The 23,711-nt window shown below is 45.3% G+C and overlaps 1 protein-coding gene across 1 annotated transcript in view; it reads left to right on the top strand.

The window, feature by feature from the left end:
* TSHR (thyroid stimulating hormone receptor) overlaps window positions 1-23,711 on the top strand; it is a 224,508-nt gene that overhangs the window by 198,918 nt on the left and 1,879 nt on the right. The window contains exon 10 of the mRNA XM_030215109.1: window positions 19,389-19,577. Within this exon, the coding sequence (XP_030070969.1) occupies window positions 19,389-19,577 (189 nt within the window). The remainder of the gene's footprint in view (window positions 1-19,388; window positions 19,578-23,711) is intronic.

Genomic DNA, 23,711 nt, shown 5'->3' with positions numbered 1-23,711 from the left:
GAAGACGAACTTCCCGCCAGACGAGCTTACTTCTTGGGAGGCTGCCAGCACTGTCCCCGAGCTGCTGCTGCCGGCCACAGGCCCCTCCACCATTCTCATGCTCAGTTTTCACACATGCACAGAACTGAGCACAGGCGGAGGCTGGTGTCTGGCAGCAGAGGTTCGGAGACAGCCCAAAAAGTAAGCTCATTTGGAGGGAAGGAGGTCTTTGGGTGGTGGGGCTTGGAGATCCTCGTCAGCTCAGGTATTCCATTTACTTTGGGAGGGAGAGAGAGAGGGCACTGGGAGGGGAGGCGGAAGTTAAATCTGGGTTTTACTGTGGGGGGGGGAGGGGTCGCGGTAGCAGCAGACATGAAATTTTTAACCCACCCACTTTGATCTCAGGCCCGCCCTAAATTGGCTGTCTGGCTACACTACCGGTTCCTAGAGCTCTGCGCCAAAATCAGTGCGGATTCTGTAACAATGCGCATAACTTAACAAGCTAATGAATGCTGATAACGGCACTTAACGACCAATAATGAGCACAAATTGGACTGATTCAAATTTACGTGCGTGCCTCGCTAAGCGTATTCTGTAGCAAAATGCGCCAAACTTCTAACATGCATAGGCAAAACGGAGTGTGGTTATGGGCAGGAAAATGGGCATTTCATGGGCGTTTCAAAATTTACACACGTAGTTATAGAATATGGCCCAGTGCGTGTAAATCTAGGCCACATTTTTGTTGGTATAAATGGACACGCTTAGTTTTAGGAGCTGAGATATCACCTAAGCTTATTCTATAATCAAGGCACCGATTATACGCTTAGTCGGCACTGATTTCAGCGCTTTTTTTAGGCGCCATATATAGAATCTACCCCTTTATGGCTGAGGCCGCAGCTGCGCGCCTGTCAGCTCCGCTGGTTCCCTGCTCCCTCTGCCCCGGAACAGGTTACTTCGTGTGCCGGGGCAGAGGGAGCAGGGAGTCAGCGGAGCCCAGAGCCGTGCGGCTGCTCCCAGCAGCCAAGAATGAACCCGGAGGTGGGGGGGGGGGGTGTCATTGCACCAGGAGGGGAGGTCGTGCTGCACCCGGGGGGGGGGGGGTGCGCATCAGCGATCCGCCCCAGGTGGCAGCCGACCTAGGATCGTCACTGGCTGAGGCAAAATGGCCTTAGCATGTGGGGAAAAAAATGCACAAGGGCGCTCTAAAGCCATTTGGTTTGCTACAGGTTAGTAAAAGAATCCCAAAGTTATCCCGTTCACTCTGACCCATTTATTAAGATCTTTAAATGATCTTCTGAATCCTTCATCAACTAAGTTTGAATCCACATGACACTCAGCTTTTTATTTTCTGGTGCCTTCTTTATGGAATGATCTCCCATTATATATTGTGTGGTGAATTATCATTTTCAAAATTTGGAAAGGAATTTAAAACGCATTGTTGGCAATATGGAGGAATGGAACCTGCTTGTCAACTGACTGGACTCATTTTAATATTTTCTCTGTGTCTTATTTTTCCTTTTAACTTTTTTTATTTTGTTTTTTTTATTGAATTTCAAAAATATTACATCACGATATCTCTTGCAAAGTAAATTAAAGTTAATTAAAGTTATTCAAAGTCGTTAAATCGCGACAGGATTGTGAAAAATTACAAGAGGACCTTACGAGACTGGGAGACTGGGCGGCTAAATGGCAGATGATGTTTAATGTGAGCAAGTGCAAGGTGATGCATGTGGGAAAAAAGAACCCGAATTATAGCTACGTCATGCAAGGTTCCACGTTAGGAGTTACGGACCAAGAAAGGGATCTGGGTGTCGTCGTCGATAACACACTGAAACCTTCTGCTCAGTGTGCTGCTGCGGCTAAGAAAGCAAATAGAATGTTGGGTATTATTAGGAAAGGTATGGAAAACAGGTGTGAGGATGTTATAATGCCGTTGTATCGCTCCATGGTGCGACCGCACCTTGAGTATTGTGTTCAATTCTGGTCGCCACATCTCAAGAAAGATATAGTGGAATTGGAAAAGGTGCAGCGAAGGGCGACTAAAATGATAGCGGGGATGGGACGACTTCCCTAGGAAGAAAGACTAAGGAGGCTAGGGCTATTCAGCTTGGAGAAGAGACGGCTGAGGGGAGACATGATAGAGGTGTATAAAATAATGAGTGGAGTGGAACAGGTGGATGTGAAGCGTCTGTTCACGCTTTCCAAAAATACTAGGACTAGGGGGCATGCGATGAAACTACAGTGTAGTAAATTTAAAACAATTCGGAGAAAATTTTTCTTCACCCAACGTGTAATTAAACTCTGGAATTCGTTGCCGGAGAAAGTGGTGAAGGCGGTTAGCTTAGCAGAGTTTAAAAAGGGGTTGGACGGTTTCCTAAAGGACAAGTCCATAAACCGCTACTAAACGGACTTGGAAAAATCCACAATTCCAGGAATAACATGTATAGAATGTTTGTACGTTTGGGAAGCTCGCCAGGTGCCCTTGGCCTGGATTGGCCGCTGTCGTGGACAGGATGCTGGGCTCGATGGACCCTTGGTCTTTTCCCAGTGTGGCATTACTTATGTACTTATGTCTTGTACTTGGCTCACTTTTATTACATAGAGCAGTGATTTAACCTATTGTGATGTCATAGTGGCTCATTCCACCAATAAGAGCCAACCTCATTAGTGATGTCACAATGGCTTGATTGTATAGAATGTTTGTACGTTTGGGAAGCTCGCCAGGTGTCCTCGGCCTGGATTGGCCGCTGTCGTGGACAGGATGCTGGGCTCGATGGACCCTTGGTCTTTTCCCAGTATGGCATTACTTATGTACTTATGTAAAGTAAAGTAATTAAGGAAATATAAATCACAATAATCCCATTCCATTCACCATGTTCCTCAACTATATAAGCAAATATACAAGCATAAAAAAGGAAGTATAATCCATAAAGTGCAAACATAATAATGACCAAATAAAGAGAAAAGAATAAGCCTATGGACCCGATTTCTCAACTGATTGAGGACCAGGCTTACGGCCCTGGTCTACATTCTTAATACTCAAAAACATCACCAACTGTGAGGGATCAAGAAAGATTTAATTCTCATTATTAAACTTAATCATAAATTTACAGGGAAATTTCAAAAGAAACAGAGCACCCAGGGACTGCACCCTGGGTCTTATGAGCAGAAATTGCTTACGGCGTCTCTGAGTAGCCTGGATATGTAGGAACCTGTAGGGAACGAAACAAGCTGTCTCTGTGATGAAAATGAAGTTTCAAGAGCCAGTTTCTATCATAGTCAAGCACCACGGTAACTATCGAAGTGGATGGAGACACCAATTCCTCTTTTGAAGACCCCAAAAATGCAGTTAAATTTAAACTATCTTCAGAAATAGGAGAAGGATCGTCCATTTCACCATACCCTGGTTTGTTCTTAAATGGAGGAAGGTAGAAAATTTTAGACAAAGGGAGCATAGATTCCTTAGGAACACAAAGAGGGGCATAATTGAACGAAAACGTCTATCTCCATGGGCGTTTATCTCCGAGAACGGGTCCGTGAAGGGGCGGACCGAACCGTATTTTCGTAAAAACATAGACGTCCATGTTTTATTCGACAATTTGTGAGCTGGGCGTTTTTGTTTTTCAGTGATAATGGAAAATGAAAGCGCCCAGCTCAAAAATGAATAAATCCAAGGCATTTGTTCGTGGGAGGGGCTAGGATTCGTAGTGCACTGGTCCCCCTCACATGCCAGGACACCAACCGGGCACCCTAGGGGGGCACTTTTAGAAAAACAAAAAAAAAAGGTAAACGAGCTCCCAGGTGCATAGCACCCTTCCCTTGTGTGTTGAGCCCCCCAAATCCCCCTCAAAACCCACTGCCCACAAGTCTACACAATTACTATAGCCCTAAGGGGTGAAGGGGGGCACCTACATGTGGGTACAGTGGGTTTTGGGGGGTTGGACGACTAAGCATTAAGCAGCACAATTGTAACAGGTAGGGGGGGATGGGCCTGGGTCCACCTGCCTGAAGTCCACTGCACCCCCTAACAACTGCAGCAGTATGCAGGTCCCTGGAGCAGTTGTTAGGGGGTGCAGTGGACTTAAAAATGTCTTGCGCTGATACTCCCGGTATCTTAGGAAAATTAATTAAACGAAGATTCCTCCTGCGTACCTGTTTTTCCAAACTATCGCATTTAAACTCCAAATTTGCTTGACCTTTAAGTTAGTGGAAAGGCTCTCAGCTCGCTGAACTGAGGGTGAGAAAGAGTCAAAAGAATTTTGTAATACAATTAATTGTGACTCATGAAAATCTACTTTCTGCTCCAAAGATGCCATTGCTACTGCTTGATAAGACATCTGAGAAGTAATAGTTTGACCCAGAGAGACAATTGTCTTCCAAATTTCCTCTAGTGGAAAAGATGCAGACCTTACCGGTTCAAAGACTGCAGCCTGAAGAGTCCTGGGCAGGGTCTGTACCTTGTGAGGACCAGCTGCCACTGCTTGATCACCCGCAGAGATGGTATCTGCAGCTTCCACCCCACCAGACACCATTGAAAGTCCCACGTCAGGCTGTTCAGATGCCACCAAATTCAATTGCTTCCATGCCTCGGGGAAACCCCAGGGAATTCTCACCTTCCGACTGCTCACTCACCCCGGAGCGGTCCATTCTCTACAAGGCTGGATTCAACGGGGGAACTCTAACATCAGGAGAAAGCGAAATGCTGCTGCCCAAGGAAGAGGAGGACTGAGCTACGTCCTGCCTCACACCAAGCGGGCTACCCCCGGTAGATGGAACATGCACAGCAAACTTGTCAATTCTACGTTGACTCAAGACAGGCAACCCCAGGGATCACAGGTGCTACTTTTCCTCAGTCTCCACTTAGGCATTATCTCCAGAGGTAAGGAGAGTTCCGCACACATGTCTGCTCTCTAGGGAGCCGCCATCTTGTCTCTCATTTTATTTATTTTTATGTTATCATTTTATGTTGTCTTTTTAGGTGTGATCGGTCTGAAAATTCTCCAAAAGGGATGGTAGCTAGTGCTGAGAAGTAGTGATGTGTACTGTTCCTCTGATCCCATTCCCACCCACCTTCTTAATGCCATCTCTCCTGCTCTTATTCCTTTTATCTGTCACATTCTCAACCTCTCACTTTCCACTGCAACTGTCCCTGCTGCCTTTAAACATGCTGTGGTCACACCTCTCCTTAAGAAGCCTTCACTTGACCCTACTTGTCCCTCTAATTACCGACCCATCTCCCTCCTTCCTTTTCTCTCCAAATTACTTGAGCGTGCTGTTCACCGCCGCTGCCTTGATTTTCTCTCCTCACATGCTATTCTTGACCCACTACAATCTGGTTTTCGCCCTCTCCACTCAACCGAAACTGCGCTTACTAAAGTCTCCAATGACCTATTACTGGCTAAATCCAGAGGTCAATATTCCATCCTCATTCTTCTTGATCTTTACGCTGCTTTTGACACTGTCGATCACAGCATACTTCTCGATACCCTGTCCTCACTTGGATTCCAGGGCTCTGTCCTTTCCTGGTTCTCTTCCTACCTCTCCCTCCGCACCTTTAGTGTTCACTCTGGTGGATCCTCTTCTACTTCTATCCCTCTGCCTGTCGGCGTACCTCAGGGTTCTGTTCTTGGTCCCCTCCTCTTTTCTATCTACACTTCTTCCCTTGGCTCATTAATCTCATCCCATGGCTTTTCCTACCATCTCTATGCTGATGACTCCCAAATCTACCTTTCTACCCCTGATATCTCACCTTGCATCCAAACCAAAGTTTCAGCGTGCTTGTCTGACATTGCTGTCTGGATGTCTCAATGCCACCTGAAATTAAATATGACCAAAACCGAGCTTCTCATTTTCCCCCCCAAACCCACCTCCCCAATCCCCCCATTTTCTATTTCTGTTGATGGCTCTCTCATTCTCCCTGTCTCCTCAGCTCGAAACCTTGGGTTCATCTTTGACTCTTCTCTCTCCTTCTCTGCTCATATCCAGCAGATTGCCAAGACCTGTCGTTTCTTTCTTTACAACATCCATAAAATCCGCCCCTTTCTTTCCGAGCACTCTACCAAAACCCTCATCCACACCCTTGTCACCTCTCATTTAGACTACTGCAATCTGCTTCTTGCTGGCCTCCCACTTAGTCACCTCTCCCCTCTCCAGTCGGTTCAAAACTCTGCTGCCCATCTCATCTTCCGCCAGGGTCGCTTTACTCATACTACCCCTCTCCTCAAGACCCTTCACTGGCTCCCTATCCGTTTTCGCATCCTGTTCAAACTTCTTCTACTAACCTATAAATGTACTCACTCTGCTGCTCCCCAGTATCTCTCCACACTCGTCCTTCCCTACACCCCTTCCCGTGCACTCCGCTCCATGGATAAATCCTTCTTATCTGTTCCCTTCTCCACTACTGCCAACTCCAGACTTCGCGCCTTCTGTCTCGCTGCACCCTACGCCTGGAATAAACTTCCTGAGCCCCTACGTCTTGCCCCATCCTTGGCCACCTTTAAATCTAGACTGAAAACCCACCTCTTTAACATTGCTTTTGACTCATAACCACTTGTAACCACTCGCCTCCACCTACCCTCCTCTCCTCCTTCCCGTTCACATTAATTGATTTGATTACTTTATTTTTTTATTTTTTGTCTATTAGATTGTAAGCTCTTTGAGCAGGGACTGTCTTTCTTCTATGTTTGTGCAGCGCTGCGTATGCCTTGTAGCGCTATAGAAATGCTAAATAGTAGTAGTAGTAGTAGTAGTAATAGGTCATTGGCAAATGCCGAAATCTTAAAAACATGTAACTCAATCGGAACATCTTGCACATCCCTATTACCTAGAATATCCCTAATCAAGGGGTTCAAGGATAGAACAAACAACAGAGGGTACAAGGGGCATCACAGATGTGTCACTTTAAGCACAAAGGGCCTTCAAGATAAGGGGGAATTGAAGTCTTTAATCATATACATTGATAAAACAATGTTTGAATGGACCCAGCACGGTCCGTGTTTCGGCGCACAGCGCCTGCATCAGGGGTCACAAGAAACAGCTGACAACATTCAGTAGTACTGTGAGAACAATACAATGTACTGCTACTCCGTGTGATCCCCTTCACACAAATGTGAAAGAAAGTTGGATTGAAGAAACGCAGTCCTTCAGTCGTGGACTCAATCAAGTAAAAAAAAAAAAGCACAGTCAGCATAGAAGAACAAATTAGCCTTGGAGGTGGAAGGGACGGTCCCAGCTTGCAGTCCCCTCTCATGCTGTGCATCCATTGCAGCACGTGGTCAACGAAGGTCCCAAAACAACAATTCAAGCACATTAGCATATGAGTCCCAGACACACAGTACTAGTACACCTGACTTTTCCCATACATCTACTAGTAAACCCTTCTCCTTAACCCTCCCCCCCCCCCCCCCCCCCCCGTTCCCAACACTTGAGAAACTACCTCAAGCCTCCCATTTCCCATGGAAACCCCCCTATTGGAATACCAACAAAGGATTCATCACGTGTAGGATACCCCTCCCTCCATATGGTAACAGACAATACTACCAAATCAAGCAACCTTGTACATGGCCCCCAATCATCACAAAGGTGATTATTACAGGCAGTTAATAGGTCTTTGTACATGTATAACAATGTTGGCTGCCATGTAAGCTCAGCAAAAACAAAAAATTCAAATACTAGAAGAGTAAACAAATCATGAGTCAGTACAGTGGTACTGTAGACGAAAAATAATAATAATAATAAATAAAAATTTAAAAATATGGAGTTTGCACTGATGACCTGCCTAAAAAATTTTAGACCTGAATATCAATCAAAAAGGCATATTCTGGTGGTAATATCAACGGTCCAGCCTATGAACACATTTCAAAAGCAAATATAAAAAGATGATAACTCAAAAATAAGGGGGTCTTTTACTAAAGTTATCTGGTGCAGGGCCCATTTTATTCCTATGGGCCCTACATAAGTACATAAGTATTGCCATACTAGGAAAGACCAAAGCATCCTGTTTCCAACAGTGGCCAATCCAGGTCACAAGTACCTGGCAGAAACTCAAATAGTAGCAACATTTCATGTAGAACCCTAAAGAGTAGCAACATTCTAGAATTCTAAAGAATAACAAGATTCCATGCAGAATTTCAAAGTGTAGCAACATTCCATATAGAACCCCAAAGACTAGCAAGATTCCATTTAGAATCCCAAGTACATAAGTGTTGCCATACTGGGAAAGACCAAAGGTCCATCAAGCCCAGCATCCTGTTTCCAACAATGGCCAATCCAGGTCACAAATACCTGGCAAGATCCCAAAAATGTACAAAACATTTTATACTGCTTATCCCAGAAATAGTGGATTTTCCCCAAGTCCATTTAATAACGGTCTATATAATTTTCCTTTAGGAAGCCGTCCAAACCTTTTTTAAACTCCGCTAAGCTAACCGCCTTCACCACATTCTCTGGCAACGAATTCCAGAGTTTAACTACACGTTGAGTGAAGAAAATTTTTCTCTGATTCGTTTTAAATTTACTTACCTTGTAGCTTCATCGCATGCCCCCTAGTCCTAGTATTTTTGGAAAGCGTGAACAGATAACTCGAACTAAGCTTTAGTAAAAGACCCCCTAAGTCAAATACTCAGTCTGTGCACTGCCAGGAAGCCAAGTCTGCAATCGTCACGCATATCGCCCCAGAGAAGGATCTTTATTCAGAGTCTCTATAAAAGTCTTTCCTGCAGTACTTCCTCGAATATTGTGTCTGCACCTCCGTGTTGAACACACAATTTTGTCAGGCAAAGTAGAGAAAACTTGATCTTTTTCTTGAAGAAAGACGCACAGATAGGAGCAAAAGCATGCCACGAGGCCACCACGTATGCTGATAGCCCTGTAAACGTAATCCGCCTGATATTTTAAAACATTTAGGGTCCCTTTTACTAAGCGGAAGTAAACTCAACGCGGGCTTACCGCTCGCTAAACAGAAAGTACCTCCGGGTTACCGCAGCAGCCCAGCAGTACTTCGCACCCCTAGCGGCTGTCTTATCCGGCACTACAAGAATATAGTGTAGACGCATATTTGGGGCGCGCGCAGCATCATATTTCAGCGCACCTGTAAAAAAATGCCTTTTTTAAATTTTTGCGGAAAATGGACGTGTGGCAAAATGAAAATTGCCGCGCGTCCATTTTGGGTCTGTGGCCTTACCGCTAGCCATTGACTTAGCAGTAGGGTCGCACGCAGTAACCGGGCAGTAATGGTCTATGCGAGTAAAATGCAGATTACAGGCCATGCGCCAGAAAATAAAAATACTTTCCGGCGCGAGTAGCGGGCACGCGTCAAAAATGAAATTACCGCAAGGGCCACGCGGTAGCCGGGCAGTAGCTCAAAACTAACGCACGTTAGGTGCACGTAGGCCCTAAACATCTGGCTACACTATTGCCTGGAAGAATTTGGAAGTGCTGTGCAATACAGAGTTTGCAGAGGAGTCCCCTCCTACGCAGAATTTGAGGAGAATCTCGAGTTTCTCAGGGACCATGCAGAATAGGGGGTATATCATGGGGGTGGGGGGTTCAAAGGGATTGAGAAAGGGATTACTTTTCCTGGGCGTGCGCTACTGGTGAAGTGGCTGAGAGAGATCTCTGGTGTGTACTGGGAAGAGGGGGAGGTTTGAGAGAGACATTTATGGATGTGTGTGGTAAGGGGTGGAGGTTGAGAAAGAGAGGGATGGAGAGAGAACAGGGGGTCTTGCTGGGGGACTGGAAGAGAGGGAAAGAAAACTGGGAACTGTCCACCCTGGAGAGGTGACAGATAAAACTGAAGGACGAACCTGCTTGGGGGTAGGGAAGGATATCAAACTAAGCTGGGAGATGGCTTGAGTGTCAGGCCTTTATGCTGGGGAAAATCAGTGCAAAAAAATTCCCAAATAAAGAATGCAGAACTTTCCAGAATTTTAAAACATGGTGTGCAGAATGCAGGGAATTTTTAATGTTTTTGCACAGAATTTCCCTAAATATAAGGTACATTCCTACACTGAGAAAGATTCTTCAAATATATTTTGAGACTAATTATTACAAAGTGTGTGTGTGTGTCTCAGTGTTTTGACTATGCTTAGGGCCCCCAGGCCCATTTCTTTTGCTGTTGCAGAGTACCCTCCCTCCCCACCCACCCACCTTCAGTTCATCCTTCTCAGAAGAAACCCAGTGCCTCAGAGTGAGATTCCTCTTTTTTCTTCCCTCAGACTATTCCCATGTGAAAATAGCAAAAGAGACAAAAAGACCAGCTATAAATACATGAAGTACTAATACACAACATGGGGAAGGAGGGAATGGAGCAATTCCGATTGGTCTGTCCAAGGAGGCACTGCCTGGTGTCCGGTAAAAGATCTGGCACAACAAACAATCTCAGAGAATGGACCGTCTGCAACCTCAGGACTCAGCTTATCAAAGCTTCAGCTAATGCAGTTGATCTCACCTAGATAGCAAAAGGAGTAGAGAGATGTGGTAGCCGTGTTGGTCCACTTTTAAATGTAAACAATAGAAATAAAATAAAACGTAGAAAAGAAAATAAGATGATACCTTTTTTATTGGTCTAACTAATACATTTTATGATTAGCTTTCGAAGGTAGCCCTTCTTCATCAGATCAGAAATAAGCAAACGTTGATAGATGACAGTATATATAAGTAAAACATCAAAGCATTTCAGTGACAGTCTCACAGGAAGAGGGTGGGGTGGGTTAGGTCCAGGATGGATGAAGGATAGGGAGATATGTATGGTGATAAGAGAGTGACAAAGCAGTAGAATTTTATGGTTTATAATGGGCTAGAAAACCCAGATCTTTGTTAAGTCCTGTCTGGTGGGTGTCGAAATATGTAATCTTTCTGACTTCAAAGGTCTTACGTTCCTGGATTGTCTTAAAGTTTCCTTTTAGTATTCTCACCATAAAATCATTGATACAGTGTTCTGGTTGTATAAAGTGCTGTCCCACAGAGGTGACATCCTGGTTGGCACTGGCATTTTTTATATGTCTATTTTTTTTATTTTGGTTACATTTGTACCCTGCGCTTTCCCACTCATGGCAGGCTCAATGCGGCTTACATGGGGCAATGGAGGGTTAAGTGACTTCCCCAGAGTCACAAGGAGCTGCCTGTGCCTGAAGTGGGAATCAAACTCCCAGTTCCTCAGGACCAAAGTCCACCACCCTAACCACTAGGCCACTCCTCCACTGTTGCTACTATTTGAGATTCTACATGGAATGTTGCTATTCCACTAGCAACGTTCCATGTAGAAGTCGGCCCTTGCAGATCACCAATGTGGCCGCGCAGGCTTCTGCTTCTGTGAGTCTGACGTCCTGCACGTCAGACTCACAGAAACAGAAGCCTGCGTAGCTTTCTACATGGAATATTGCTAGTGGAATAGCAACATTCCATGTAGAATCTCCAATAGTAGCAACATTCCATGTAGAATCTCCAATAGTATCTATTTTATTTTTGTTACATTTGTACCCTGCACTTTCCCACTCATGGCAGGCTCAATGCGGCTTACATGGGGCAATGGAGGGTTAAGTGACTTCCCCAGAGTCACAAGGAGCTGCCTGTGCCTGAAGTGGGAATCAAACTCCCAGTTCCTCAGGACCAAAGTCCACCACCCTAACCACTAGGCCACTCCTCCACTGTTGCTACTCTTTGAGATTCTACATGGAATGTTGCTATTCCACTAGCAACGTTCCATGTAGAAGTCGGCCCTTGCAGATCACCAATGTGGCCGCGCAGGCTTCTGCTTCTGTGAGTCTGACGTCCTGCACGTCAGACTCACAGAAACAGAAGCCTGCGTAGCTTTCTACATGGAATATTGCTAGTGGAATAGCAACATTCCATGTAGAATCTCCAATAGTAGCAACATTCCATGTAGAATCTCCAATAGTATCTTTTATTTTTGTTACATTTGTACCCTGCGCTTTCCCACTCATGGCAGGCTCAATGCGGCTTACATGGGGCAATGGAGGGTTAAGTGACTTGCCCAGAGTCACAAGGAGCTGCCTGTGCCTGAAGTGGGAATCAAACTCCCAGTTCCTCAGGACCAAAGTCCACCACCCTAACCACTAGGCCACTCCTCCACTGTTGCTGCTATTTGAGATTCTACATGGAATGTTGCTATTCCACTAGCAACGTTCCATGTAGAAGTCGGCCCTTGCAGATCACCAATGTGGCCGCGCAGCCTTCTACATGGGAATAGCAACATTCCATGTAGAATCTCCAATAGTAGAAACATTCCATGTAGAATCTCCAATAGTATCTATTTTATTTTTGTTACATTTGTACCCTGCGCTTTCCCACTCATGGCAGGCTCAACGCGGCTTACCTGGGGCAATGGAGGGTTAAGTGACTTGCCCAGAGTCACAAGGAGCTGCCTGTGCCTGAAGTGGGAATCAAACTCAGTTCCTCAGTTCCCCAGGACCAAAGTCCACCACGCTAACCACTTGGCCACTCCTCCACTCTATGTAAATTAAATCTCTTCTTTAGCATCTGGCTTGTTTCTCCAATATAGCATCCTTCGTCACATTTTTTTACACTGAATGATGTATACCACATTGGAAGATGAGCATGTAAAGGATTCCTTTATGCTGAATATTTTTCCTTTGTGAATGACTGGGGGATCCTGTGAAATATTTTGGCACAGTTTGCAGCTGGATATATTGCAAGGATGTGTTTCTGGTGGCTTTTGAAGGGCTCACATTTACCACCACAAGTGTAACAGGTGGGGGGGGGGGGGGATGGCCCGGTGTCCGCCTGCCTGAAGTGCACTAAAACTGCTCCAGAGACCTGTATACTGCTGTCAGGGAGCTGGGTATGACATTTGAAGCTGGCATAGATGCTGGCACAAAATATTTAAAAAGTTTTTTTTGGGGGGGTGGGAGAGGGTTAGTGACCACTGGGGGAGTAAGGGGAGGTCATCCCCGATTCCCTCCGGTGGTCATCAGGTCAGTTCGGGCACCTTTTCAAGGCTTGGTCGCAAGAAAAAATGGACCAAGTAAAGTCGGCCAAGTGCTCGTCAGTGACGCCCTTCTTTTTTCCATTTTCGGCCGAGGATGCCCATGTGTTAAGCACGCCCCAGTCCTGCCTTCGCTATGCTTCCGACACGCCCACAGGAACTTTGGTCATCCCCGCGACGGAAAGTTGGGACGCCCAAAATCGGCTTTCAATTATGCCGATTTGGGCAACCCTGTGAGAAGGATGCCCCTCTCCTGATTTGTGTCAAAAGATGGGCGCCCTTCTCTTTCGAAAATAAGTCTGTTGCTGACCTGAACATGTACACCTTAGAGGAAAGGAGAAACAGGGGTGACATAATACAGACGTTCAAATATTTGAAAGGTATTAATCCGCAAATGAACCTTTTTCGGAGACGGAAAAGCGGTACACCTAGAGGACATGAATTGAGGTTGAAGGGGGGCAGACTCAGGACTAATGTCAAGAAGTATTTTTTCACAGAGGGTGGTGGATAAGTGGAATGCCCTCCCGCAGGAGGTGGTGGAGATGAAAACGGTAATGGAATTCAAACATGCGTGGGATAAACACAAAGGAATCCTGTTTAGAAGGAATGGTTCCGCGGAATCTTAGCGGAGATTGGGTGGCGACGCTGGTAATTGGGAAACAAAATGGGAGCTGGGCAGACTTCTATGGTCTATGTCCTGATTGTGACTGAATAGATAAGGATGGGCTGGAGTGTAAATTTTAAGGGGCTTCAATGTTAGCTTCAGAACTTAGTACAAGAACAGAGTTGGGCAGACGTCTACGGTCTATGCCCTGAAAATGGCAAGGCCAAATCAAACTCAGGTATACATATAAAGCATCACATACCATGTAAAATGAGTTTATCTTGTTGGGCAGACTGGATGGACCGTACAGGTCTTTATCTGCCGTCATTTACTATGTTACAAGGGGGATTCTGTCTGTGGCTCTGTCTGTCTGTAGCAGATTCTTCCTGGGTGTTTAAGGAGTCAACATTCTTGTATATTATTTTGGGGGGTTTTGAAGGATTCAGTCAGGATTTTGAGATGTTTATCTCTGTCGCCTGGGTCAGAGCAGATACGGTGTGGCTTGGCTGTGATTAATGGATTTTTTTGTATTAGAAGGGTGGAAGTTGGAGTTGTGAAGGTAACTGCATTTGTGTGTAGGTTTCTTGTATATAGATGTTTGTGTACAGCCATTGCTGATTGAAGCTGTGGTGTCCAAAAAATTGACTTTTTCTGGGGAGTAGTCAATTTTGAATTTGATTGTAGGATGGTATGTATTGAAGGAACTGTAAGACTGTTTTAGAGTTTCTTCCCCCTCAGTCCAAATTATAAAAATGTCATTGATATACCTGTAGTATTTTAGAGGTTTGGTCTGATATGTATTCAAAAATGTCTCTTCCAGTTCAGCCATAAAAAGGTTAGCATATTGGGGTGCCGTCCTGGTGCCCTTGGTTTGTAGATAGATATCATTGTTAAGGCGAAAATAGTTGCGAGTTAGAATAAATTTGATTAATTCTGTGATAGTGTCCGGTGAGTATTGATGGTCCAGGGTGGATGTTTTTAGGAGTTTCTCACATGCAGCTATGCCATCTGCATGGGGAATGTTGCTGTATAATGATTCTACATCCATTGTGACCAGAAGGGTACCTGGTGGTAACTGTTTGATATCTTTTAATTTATTCAGAAAGTCTGTGGTGTCTTGTATGAAGCTGTTTGTCTTGTGCACAAGAGGTTTCAGAATCCCCTCTACAAATCCAGATATTTCCTCCGTGAGTGTGCCAATACCAGATATGATTGCTCTGCCAGGGTTTCCAAGTTTGTGGATTTTGGGTAGCATGTTGAATGTGGATGTAGAATCACTATACAGCAACATTCCCCATGCAGATGGCATAGCTGGTATCCAGGGGCGGACTGACAGTGGTTGAGGCCCTTGGGCAGTAAAGGTCATTGGGGCCCCCCCTGGCCACTGCCCACTGCCTCATCGCCGCCCCCCTCCTGCACATTACAGCCCCTCTCCCATGCACTACAGACCCCTGCCTGAGCCAAAGTGGGACCTACCTTGAAGGGTCCTGGTAGTTTAGTGGCTTCTTTGGGGGCAGGAAAGAATCCCACTGTTTCCTGCCGGCTGTCGCTATTGTGCCCGGGGCCATGATTTCAAATGCAGGAAGTCTCGGCAGCCATTTTTAAAACACGGCGGTGCCAAGCACAGTAGTGCTAGCAGGCAGGAAAGAGTGGAATGTTTTCCTACCCCCACAGAGGCCACTACTACTTAGCATTTCTATAGCGCTGCCAGGGTTACGCAGCGCTGTACAAGTTTAACATGGGGAAGGACCGTCCCTGCTCAAAAGAGCTTACAATCTAAAGGTTACAAACTATGTAGTCAGTGTAGGTATCATGAATGGGGAAGGTGGTTAGGTGCCAAAAGCAAGGGAGAAGAGATGGGTTTTGAGTAAGGACTTGAAGATGGGCAGGGAGGGCGCATGACGTATGGGCTCGGGAAGGCTGTTCCAGGCATATGGTGATGCGAGGCAGAAGGGGCGGAGTCTGGAGTTAGCGGTGGTGGAGAAGGGTACAGATAGGAGTGATTTGTCCTGAGAGCGGAGGTTACGGGTGGGAACATTCGGGGAGCGGAGGGTAGAGAGGTAATGGGGGGCTGCAGATTGAGTGCATTTGAAGGCTAATAGGAGAAGCTTGAACTGTATATGGTAGCGGATCAGGAGCCAGTGAAGTGACTTGAGGAGAGGGGTGATATGAGAGTATCGGTTCACGCGGTAGATAAGACGTGCGGCAGAATTTTGGACAGATTGAAGGGGGGATAGATGGTTAAGCGGGAGGCCAGTGAGAAGAAGGTTGCAATAGTCAAGACGAGAGGTGACGAGCACCACTAGACCACCAGGGTTCTTCAAGGTAGGGCTGCCAGGGAGAGCTGTAGTGTGCGTCAGTGGTGGGCAACCGGGCAGAGCCTCTAGGCCTCCTAGAACCTCTGGGCCCTCGGGCACTGCCTGGTTGGCTGGTCAGTTGGCCCCTGCCGACATCAGTGCCACACTGGTTCTCTCTATTAGGCATCTCTTTGTTTCACCCTTGTGCCAGATATCGAGCTTCTTGTTGCCCCATTTTTCTCTGTCTCTCTTGCTTTCTTGCATTCCTTCTAGAATTACCATTTTGAAGAAAAAAAATGTACTTTGGCATATGATTGCACACCTTTGTAATGTGTCTGTTTCTTGTGTTCTATATACTTCCTTATCTGTGCACAGACTGAAATTCAGTAAGTCAGGAAGGAATGCCATTCAATAACAGGACAAAATGCAGAAGGGTTGGCGGAAGGAGACACTTCAGTATATACAGGACATCATGCCACAACAGTGAAAAAGCCGATAACAATGCCATCGAAAAAAAACCCCCACACACACAGGTTAAATATTCAGTTGGCAGCAGTCAGAATTACGTAAGTACATAAGTGTTGCCATACTGGGAAAGACCAAAGGTCCATCAAGCCCAGCATCCTGTTTCCAACAGTGGCCAATCCAGGTCACAAATACCTGGCAAGATCCCAAAAAAGTACAAAACATTTTATACTGCTTATCCCAGAAATAGTGGATTTTCCCCAAGTCCATTTAATAACGGTTTAAGGACTTTTCCTTTAGGAAGCCGTCCAAACCTTTTTAAAACTCCGCTAAGCTAACTGCCTTTACCACATTCTCTGGCAACGAATTCCAGAGTTTAATTATTCCTGGATATTCAGTGCCAGGCCATGTCCAGGCACTGAAATTGAAAATACGGGTTTGTGCGACCGGCTACCTCTTATCTGGTTAAGTTTGTTTACAAAATATATATAAAAATCAGCTCACTTTGTAATCCTCAACAAACCAATAGTAAAACAAAATAAATGTAGTGACGTGCTCAGAGCCAGGTGCCCATCAATAGAGGGCAAGTGGGCAACCCACATCGTCGCACATGAGAGATCCTATATCAAAAACTGTCTCATATGTTTGTTACAAGTTGAGATGAACAGGAAATACTTATTGAAAGTCTTAAATAGCACTTATCTTTTAACGAATTTCGGTCATCAGTAACAGGCACACCAAAGATAACTTAGACACTCTCAAGATGGTAAGTCGAACTCCATTGCTACACCAAGTGATTAAAACCATTCAAAATGGCTGTTTTGTGGGTGGAGTCAGCACTTATCTGGCTATGTGGGATATTAGTTGTTGAATACAGTACAAACTAAACAGAATACCCAAATACCAAGCTGAAGTTTATAAAATCTTTTATAATACTTTAGAGTTTTCAGTGTGAGGAATATTTTGCTAAAAGTTGCATTTTTTCCAGGATCTTGGCACAACGTACAGTTGAAATGCGCTTAGTCCCCTGATGAAGCTCAATAGAGAGAAACGGAGAGCCCCATTTGGCGGAGAGCTAAGCTAAGCGCTTTAAAACGTTTGAAATATTTCTTCAGTGTGATTAATGCACAGAGAATTAGTTAAAAAATAATGTAAAAACTATAAAATTTATAAAGAAATAAGGAGGTTTTTGGCCAGTGATAATACTGGAGTCTAAACAAGCTGGCACTAAGAAATTTTAATCTGCTGCTTAGCGTAGACTGTTGAGGTCTTTTCCTCCTTTTAATAGATGAACAGAGTAATTAAGCATTAAATTGAATAGGTCACCATGAAAAGCTTGGTATTTAAGTGGGATATTAACCATTTAACTGCCTAAGCAAAACCAGGTAAGGTTAGGACTGTGTTTTCTGATCTGTCCAGTTAACAGTGCTTATATCGGCACTTGACCACAAAATGCTGACTCCACCTCCGGACCGCCCACAAAACAGCCGGGTTTTCAGTTTGGTGGTTTGTGCTGATAGCTGCATTAACCAGTTAAGAGCCGCTGAGCGGATCTCCCTACACACGTGATTTAACCGGCTGGGAGCCTCTCTTGCCCAGTTAAATCATTTTAGTTTTGAGAGCACATTTGAATTTTGTTAAAGATGGTTGAGGTGGTGGTGGGGGGGGGGGGGGGGGGGGGGGGGGAAGGGGCAGTAAAAATAAAATGAGTCATTTCAAGTTCTGACCTCCTCGACTGCTGTCTGACGCCATACTGGAAGCTTCGTAGACTGTAGAACCACATATGGCAGCAATGAGAGACTAATCTAAAGATGAGCAATGGACACTCACATATTTTTATTTTATTTTTGTTACATTTGTACCCTGCGCTTTCCCACTCATGGCAGGCTCAATGCGGCTTACATGGGGCAATGGAGGGTTAAGTGACTTGCCCAGAGTCACAAGGAGCTGCCTGTGCCTGAAGTGGGAATGAAACTCAGTTCCTCACGACCAAAGTCCACCACCCTAACCACTAGGCCACTCCTCCACTGTTGCTACTATTTGAGATTCTACATGGAATGTTGCCATTCCACTAGCAACATTCCATGTAGAAGTCGGCCCTTGCAGATCACCAATGTGGCCGCGCAGGCTTCTACATGGAATGTTGCTAGTGGAATAGGAACATTCCATGTAGAATCTTCAATAGTAGCAACATTCCATGTAGAATCTCCAATAGTATCTATTTTATTTTTGTTACATTTGTACCCCGCACTTTCCCAGTCATGGCAGGCTCAATGCGGCTTACATGGGGCAATGGAGGGTTAAGTGACTTGCCCAGAGTCACAAGGAGCTGCCTGTGCCTGAAGTGGGAATCGAACTCAGTTCCCCAGGACCAAAGTCCACCACCTTAACCACTAGGCCACTCCTCCACTGTTGCTACTATTTGAGATTCTACATGGAATGTTGCTATTCCACTAGCAACATTCCATGTAGAAGTCGGCCCTTGCAGATCACCAATGTGGCCGCGCAGGCTTCTGCTTCTGTGAGTCTGACGTCCTGCACGTACGTGCAGGACGTCAGACTCACAGAAACAGAAGCCTGCGCAGCCTTCTACATGGAATGTTGCTAGTGGAATAGCAACATTCCATGTAGAATCTCCAATAGTAGCAACATTCCATGTAGAATCTCCAATAGTATCTATTTTATTTTTGTTACATTTGTACCCTGCGCTTTCCCACTCATGACAGGCTCAATGTGGCTTACATGGGGCAATGGCTTACATGGGGCAATGGAGGGTTAAGTGACTTGCCCAGAGTCACAAGGAGCTGCCTGTGCCGGGAATCAAACTCAGTTCCTCAGGACCAAAGTCCACCACCCTAACCACTAGGCCACTCCTCCAACTTTAGACACGGTCTTGGAAAGTTCGAGAACCACCTTATCTTTAATTCGTATACAGGTCTTATGTTCTTATATTAGAAGACAGGATGACCACAGAGGGCTGATACACACTAGTTTTTTCTTCTACAGAGATACTACAACTGCATCTGTACCTTTATATTTATCTTTATATATCAATTAATTTGGTTTTTCTTTCCTTTAGAGATGTCTCACAGACTGGGGTCACTGGTCTACCGACCAAAGGACTGAAATATCTTAAAGAACTTATGGCAAAAAATACCTGGACCCTGAAGAAACTGCCTCCAATACAGAACTTCCTTCAGCTGGTGAAAGCGGACTTGTCCTATCCCAGCCACTGCTGTGCGTTTAAGAACTGGAAGAAAAGGAAAGGGTAAAGATAAAACAAGGACACCCTTAAGCCCAACCTTGCACCCATGGTTCTGATCTCTGTAGACAGTGGCTAGGGTTCTTCAGCTTGGAGAAAAGACGACTGAGGGGACTGCCGGGTTCTTGAAGCCTGGATTGGCCGCTGTCGGAGACAGGATGCTGGGCTTGATGGACCCTTGGTCTTTTCCCAGTGTGGTGGTGCTTATGTACTTACGTAGTTACATAATGAGTAGAGTGAAGCGGGTAGACGTGGATCGCTTGTTTACTCTTTCCAACAATACTAGGACTAGGGGGCCCGCGATGAAGCTACAAAGTAGTACATTTAAATCGAATCGGAGAATATCCATGAGAGAGATTTGCATGCACTGCCTCTAACTCATTCAAATCGATCTCGTGATAGAATATTCATTGTGGATATCCTGAAAACCCGACTGGCTGGGCTGCCTTCAGGATCAGGTTTGGGAACCACTGGATTAGCGTATAGCAAGTCGCAAACGCACAAATCCAAATTGCTGCCAATTTAACATCAATAATTAATTGTTAGCAGCCAATTATTGGCACTAATTAGCTCGTTAGCCGATTTTGTTGCATGGGCATCTCAGGATAGCACATAATTTTGCATGCAGAAATTTGCACGCCATTTATAGAATCTGGAGGATAGTTGCCAAGGTGGTCAGAGGAAGAAGTATTCAACAACTAGCTTAATCCCAGATTTTTCTCTCCTTCAAGCCTTGCTAAAGTTTCAGATTTCCTTTCTAAACACCTTCTGGTTCTCAGCTCTAATAAATCTACTGCCTGCTGGCTCACTGGAAATGCATCCATTCCTGCTTTATTTGGCAATCCAATGCTCCCTGTTACACAATTTAAATACTTAGGCATCATTCTAGATTCAAGACTAAAGTTCACTGCCGCGATCTCTTCTGTCTTGGAAGTCTGGGTTTTTTGCTCCACGCAGACTTACAGTGGGGGAAATAAGTATTTGATCCCTTGCTGATTTTGTAAGTTTGCCCACTGACAAAGACATGAGCAGCCCATAATTGAAGGGTAGGTTATTGGTAACAGTGAGAGATAGCACATCACAAATTAAATCCGGAAAATCACATTGTGGAAAGTATATGAATTTATTTGCATTCTGCAGAGGGAAATAAGTATTTAATCCCTCTGGCAAACAAGACCTAATACTTGGTGGCAAAACCCTTGTTGGCAAGCACAGCGGTCAGACGTCTTCTGTAGTTGATGATGAGGTTTGCACACATGTCAGGAGGAATTTTGGTCCACTCCTCTTTGCAGATCATCTCTAAATCATTAAGAGTTCTGGGCTGTCGCTTGGCAACTCGCAGCTTCAGCTCCCTCCATAAGTTTTCAATGGGATTAAGGTCTGGTGACTGGCTAGGCCACTCCATGACCCTAATGTGCTTCTTCCTGAGCCACTCCTTTGTTGCCTTGGCTGTATGTTTTGGTCATTGTCGTGCTGGAAGACCCAGCCACGACCCATTTTTAAGGCCCTGGCGGAGGGAAGGAGGTTGTCACTCAGAATTGTACGGTACATGGCCCCATCCATTCTCCCATTGATGCGGTGAAGTAGTCCTGTGCCCTTAGCAGAGAAACACCCCCAAAACATAACATTTCCACCTCCATGCTTGACAGTGGGGACGGTGTTCTTTGGGTCATAGGCAGCATTTCTCTTCCTCCAAACACGGCGAGTTGAGTTCATGCCAAAGAGCTCAATTTTTGTCTCATCTGACCACAGCACCTTCTCCCAATCACTCTCGGCATCATCCAGGTGTTCACTGGCAAACTTCAGACGGGCCGTCACATGTGCCTTCCGGAGCAGGGGGACCTTGCGGGCACTGCAGGATTGCAATCCGTTATGTCGTAATGTGTTACCAATGGTTTTCGTGGTGACAGTGGTCCCAGCTGCCTTGAGATCATTGACAAGTTCCCCCCTTGTAGTTGTAGGCTGATTTCTAACCTTCCTCATGATCAAGGATACCCCACGAGGCGAGATTTTGCGTGGAGCCCCAGATCTTTGTCGATTGACAGTCATTTTGTACTTCTTCCATTTTCTTACTATGACACCAACAGTTGTCTCCTTCTTGCCCAGCGTCTTACTGATGGTTTTGTAGCCCATTCCAGCCTTGTGCAAGTGTATGATCTTGTCCCTGACATCCTTAGACAGCTCCTTGCTCTTGGCCATTTTGTAGAGGTTAGAGTCTGACTGATTCACTGAGTCTGTGGACAGGTGTCTTTCATACAGGTGACCATTGCCGACAGCTGTCTGTCATGCAGGTAACGAGTTGATTTGGAGCATCTACCTGGTCTGTAGGGGCCAGATCTCTTACTGGTTGGTGGGGGATCAAATACTTATTTCCCTCTGCAGAATGCAAATAAATTCATATACTTTCCACAATGTGATTTTCCGGATTTAATTTGTGATGTGCTATCTCTCACTGTTACCAATAACCTACCCTTCAATTATGGGCTGCTCATGTCTTTGTCAGTGGGCAAACTTACAAAATCAGCAAGGGATCAAATACTTATTTCCCCCACTGTAGGTCTGTAAAGAGCTCCCTGGATTTCAGTGCTTTGCACACATTATATCATTCATTTATTTTTTATTTATTAGTATTTTTAACCGCATTTATGAAGAGATTCACCCACGGCGATGTACAGCAGGTACAGTTTAACATAAAACTTACAATTTTGTTAACAGCAAAACAATAGTAAAATAACCAAGAATAAACATAAATACAATCAATGAGGTAAAGTTGAAAACAGTATCATTTAACAGCACTGGAATTCAAATACCAGAGATGTAATAGCTAGACTACTGTAATGTCATCTATGCTGGACTCCCAAATTTGAAACGTAAGTATGTGCAAGGGAGGGGAGGGGGGAGGGAGGGGATGACCCTGAAACTCGGAAGAAAGGAAGGGAGGGAGGGGATGACCCTGGAACTCGGAGGGAGGGAGGGAGGGAGGGGACAACTCGGAAGGAGGGGGACGACGAAACAAGATGGGCATCCCTCTTTCATTTCGATAATACGGTAAGGAACGCCCAAATCTCAACATTTAGGTCGACCTTAGAGATGGTCGTCCTTAGAGATGGTCGTCCCCGGTTTTCGGCGATAATGGAAACCGAGGACGCCCATCTCAGAAATTACCAAATCCAAGTCATTTGGTCGTGAGAGGAGCCAACATTCGTAGTACACTCGTCCCCCTGACATGCCAGGACACCAACCAGCACCCTAGGGGGCACTGCAGTGAACTTCACAAATTGCTCCCAGGTGCATAGCTCCCTTACCTTGTGTGCTGAGCCCCCCAGCCCCCCCCAAAAAAAAACCCACTCCCCACAACTGTACACCACTACCATAGCCCTAAGGGGTGAAGGGGGGCACCTACAGTAGGTTTCTGGTGGGTTTTGGAGGGCTCTAGGAAAATTTGGGCGCCCCATTCGATTATGCCCCTCACTGCCACCCAGTTAAGAAACATAGCAAATGACAGCAGATAAAGACCTTCACAGTCTATCCAACCTGCCCAACAAGGCGCTGCACCCGCCACTCTGGGCAGGTTATAGTTTACAGAGTGGTGGTGCCGCTGAATATCAACCCCAACCCAAGCTGCATGGTAGAACATGTTTGAATGGCAATTTTTAACACATGCTACAACTTTTTAACATGTACTAATAGACATGAAGTATGTTAATTCATAGGTTATTTCACATTAAATCACTTAAGACCCATGAATGCGCACTAGTGAATACACATCTCTAACATTTTAGAATGCATTCCCTGTTGAATTGGAGGACAGCAAATGCAGCACCATACCCAGAGCAGTGTAGCCACATAGCGTACAAATATGGAGGAATGCATACATTTCTCCCAGCCCACCGTCTCCTTTTGTTGGCAGCGAAGAAGCAGGAAGCACAGGGGACAGCAGTGAGCGAGTTGCACAGCGCAAGTAGAGCTCGGTAGAGTCCTGAGTGAATAGATTACGAAATGGGAAGATACTAGTATAGATAAGTTTGAAGCACACAGCCCTCCTGGGTGGAACCATCTTTCAATGAGATAAAGTCCCATATTCTTGTCCCAGCAGTTGAGAAGACAAGTTCAGCTTCTTTAAACGTTAGTTCTAGCTGC

Source organism: Microcaecilia unicolor, chromosome 9 (genome assembly GCF_901765095.1).
Source record: "Microcaecilia unicolor chromosome 9, aMicUni1.1, whole genome shotgun sequence".
Lineage (NCBI taxonomy): Eukaryota > Metazoa > Chordata > Amphibia > Gymnophiona > Siphonopidae > Microcaecilia > Microcaecilia unicolor.
Note: the sequence above shows the minus strand (reverse complement) of the source record. Positions and strands in the feature narration are given on the sequence as shown.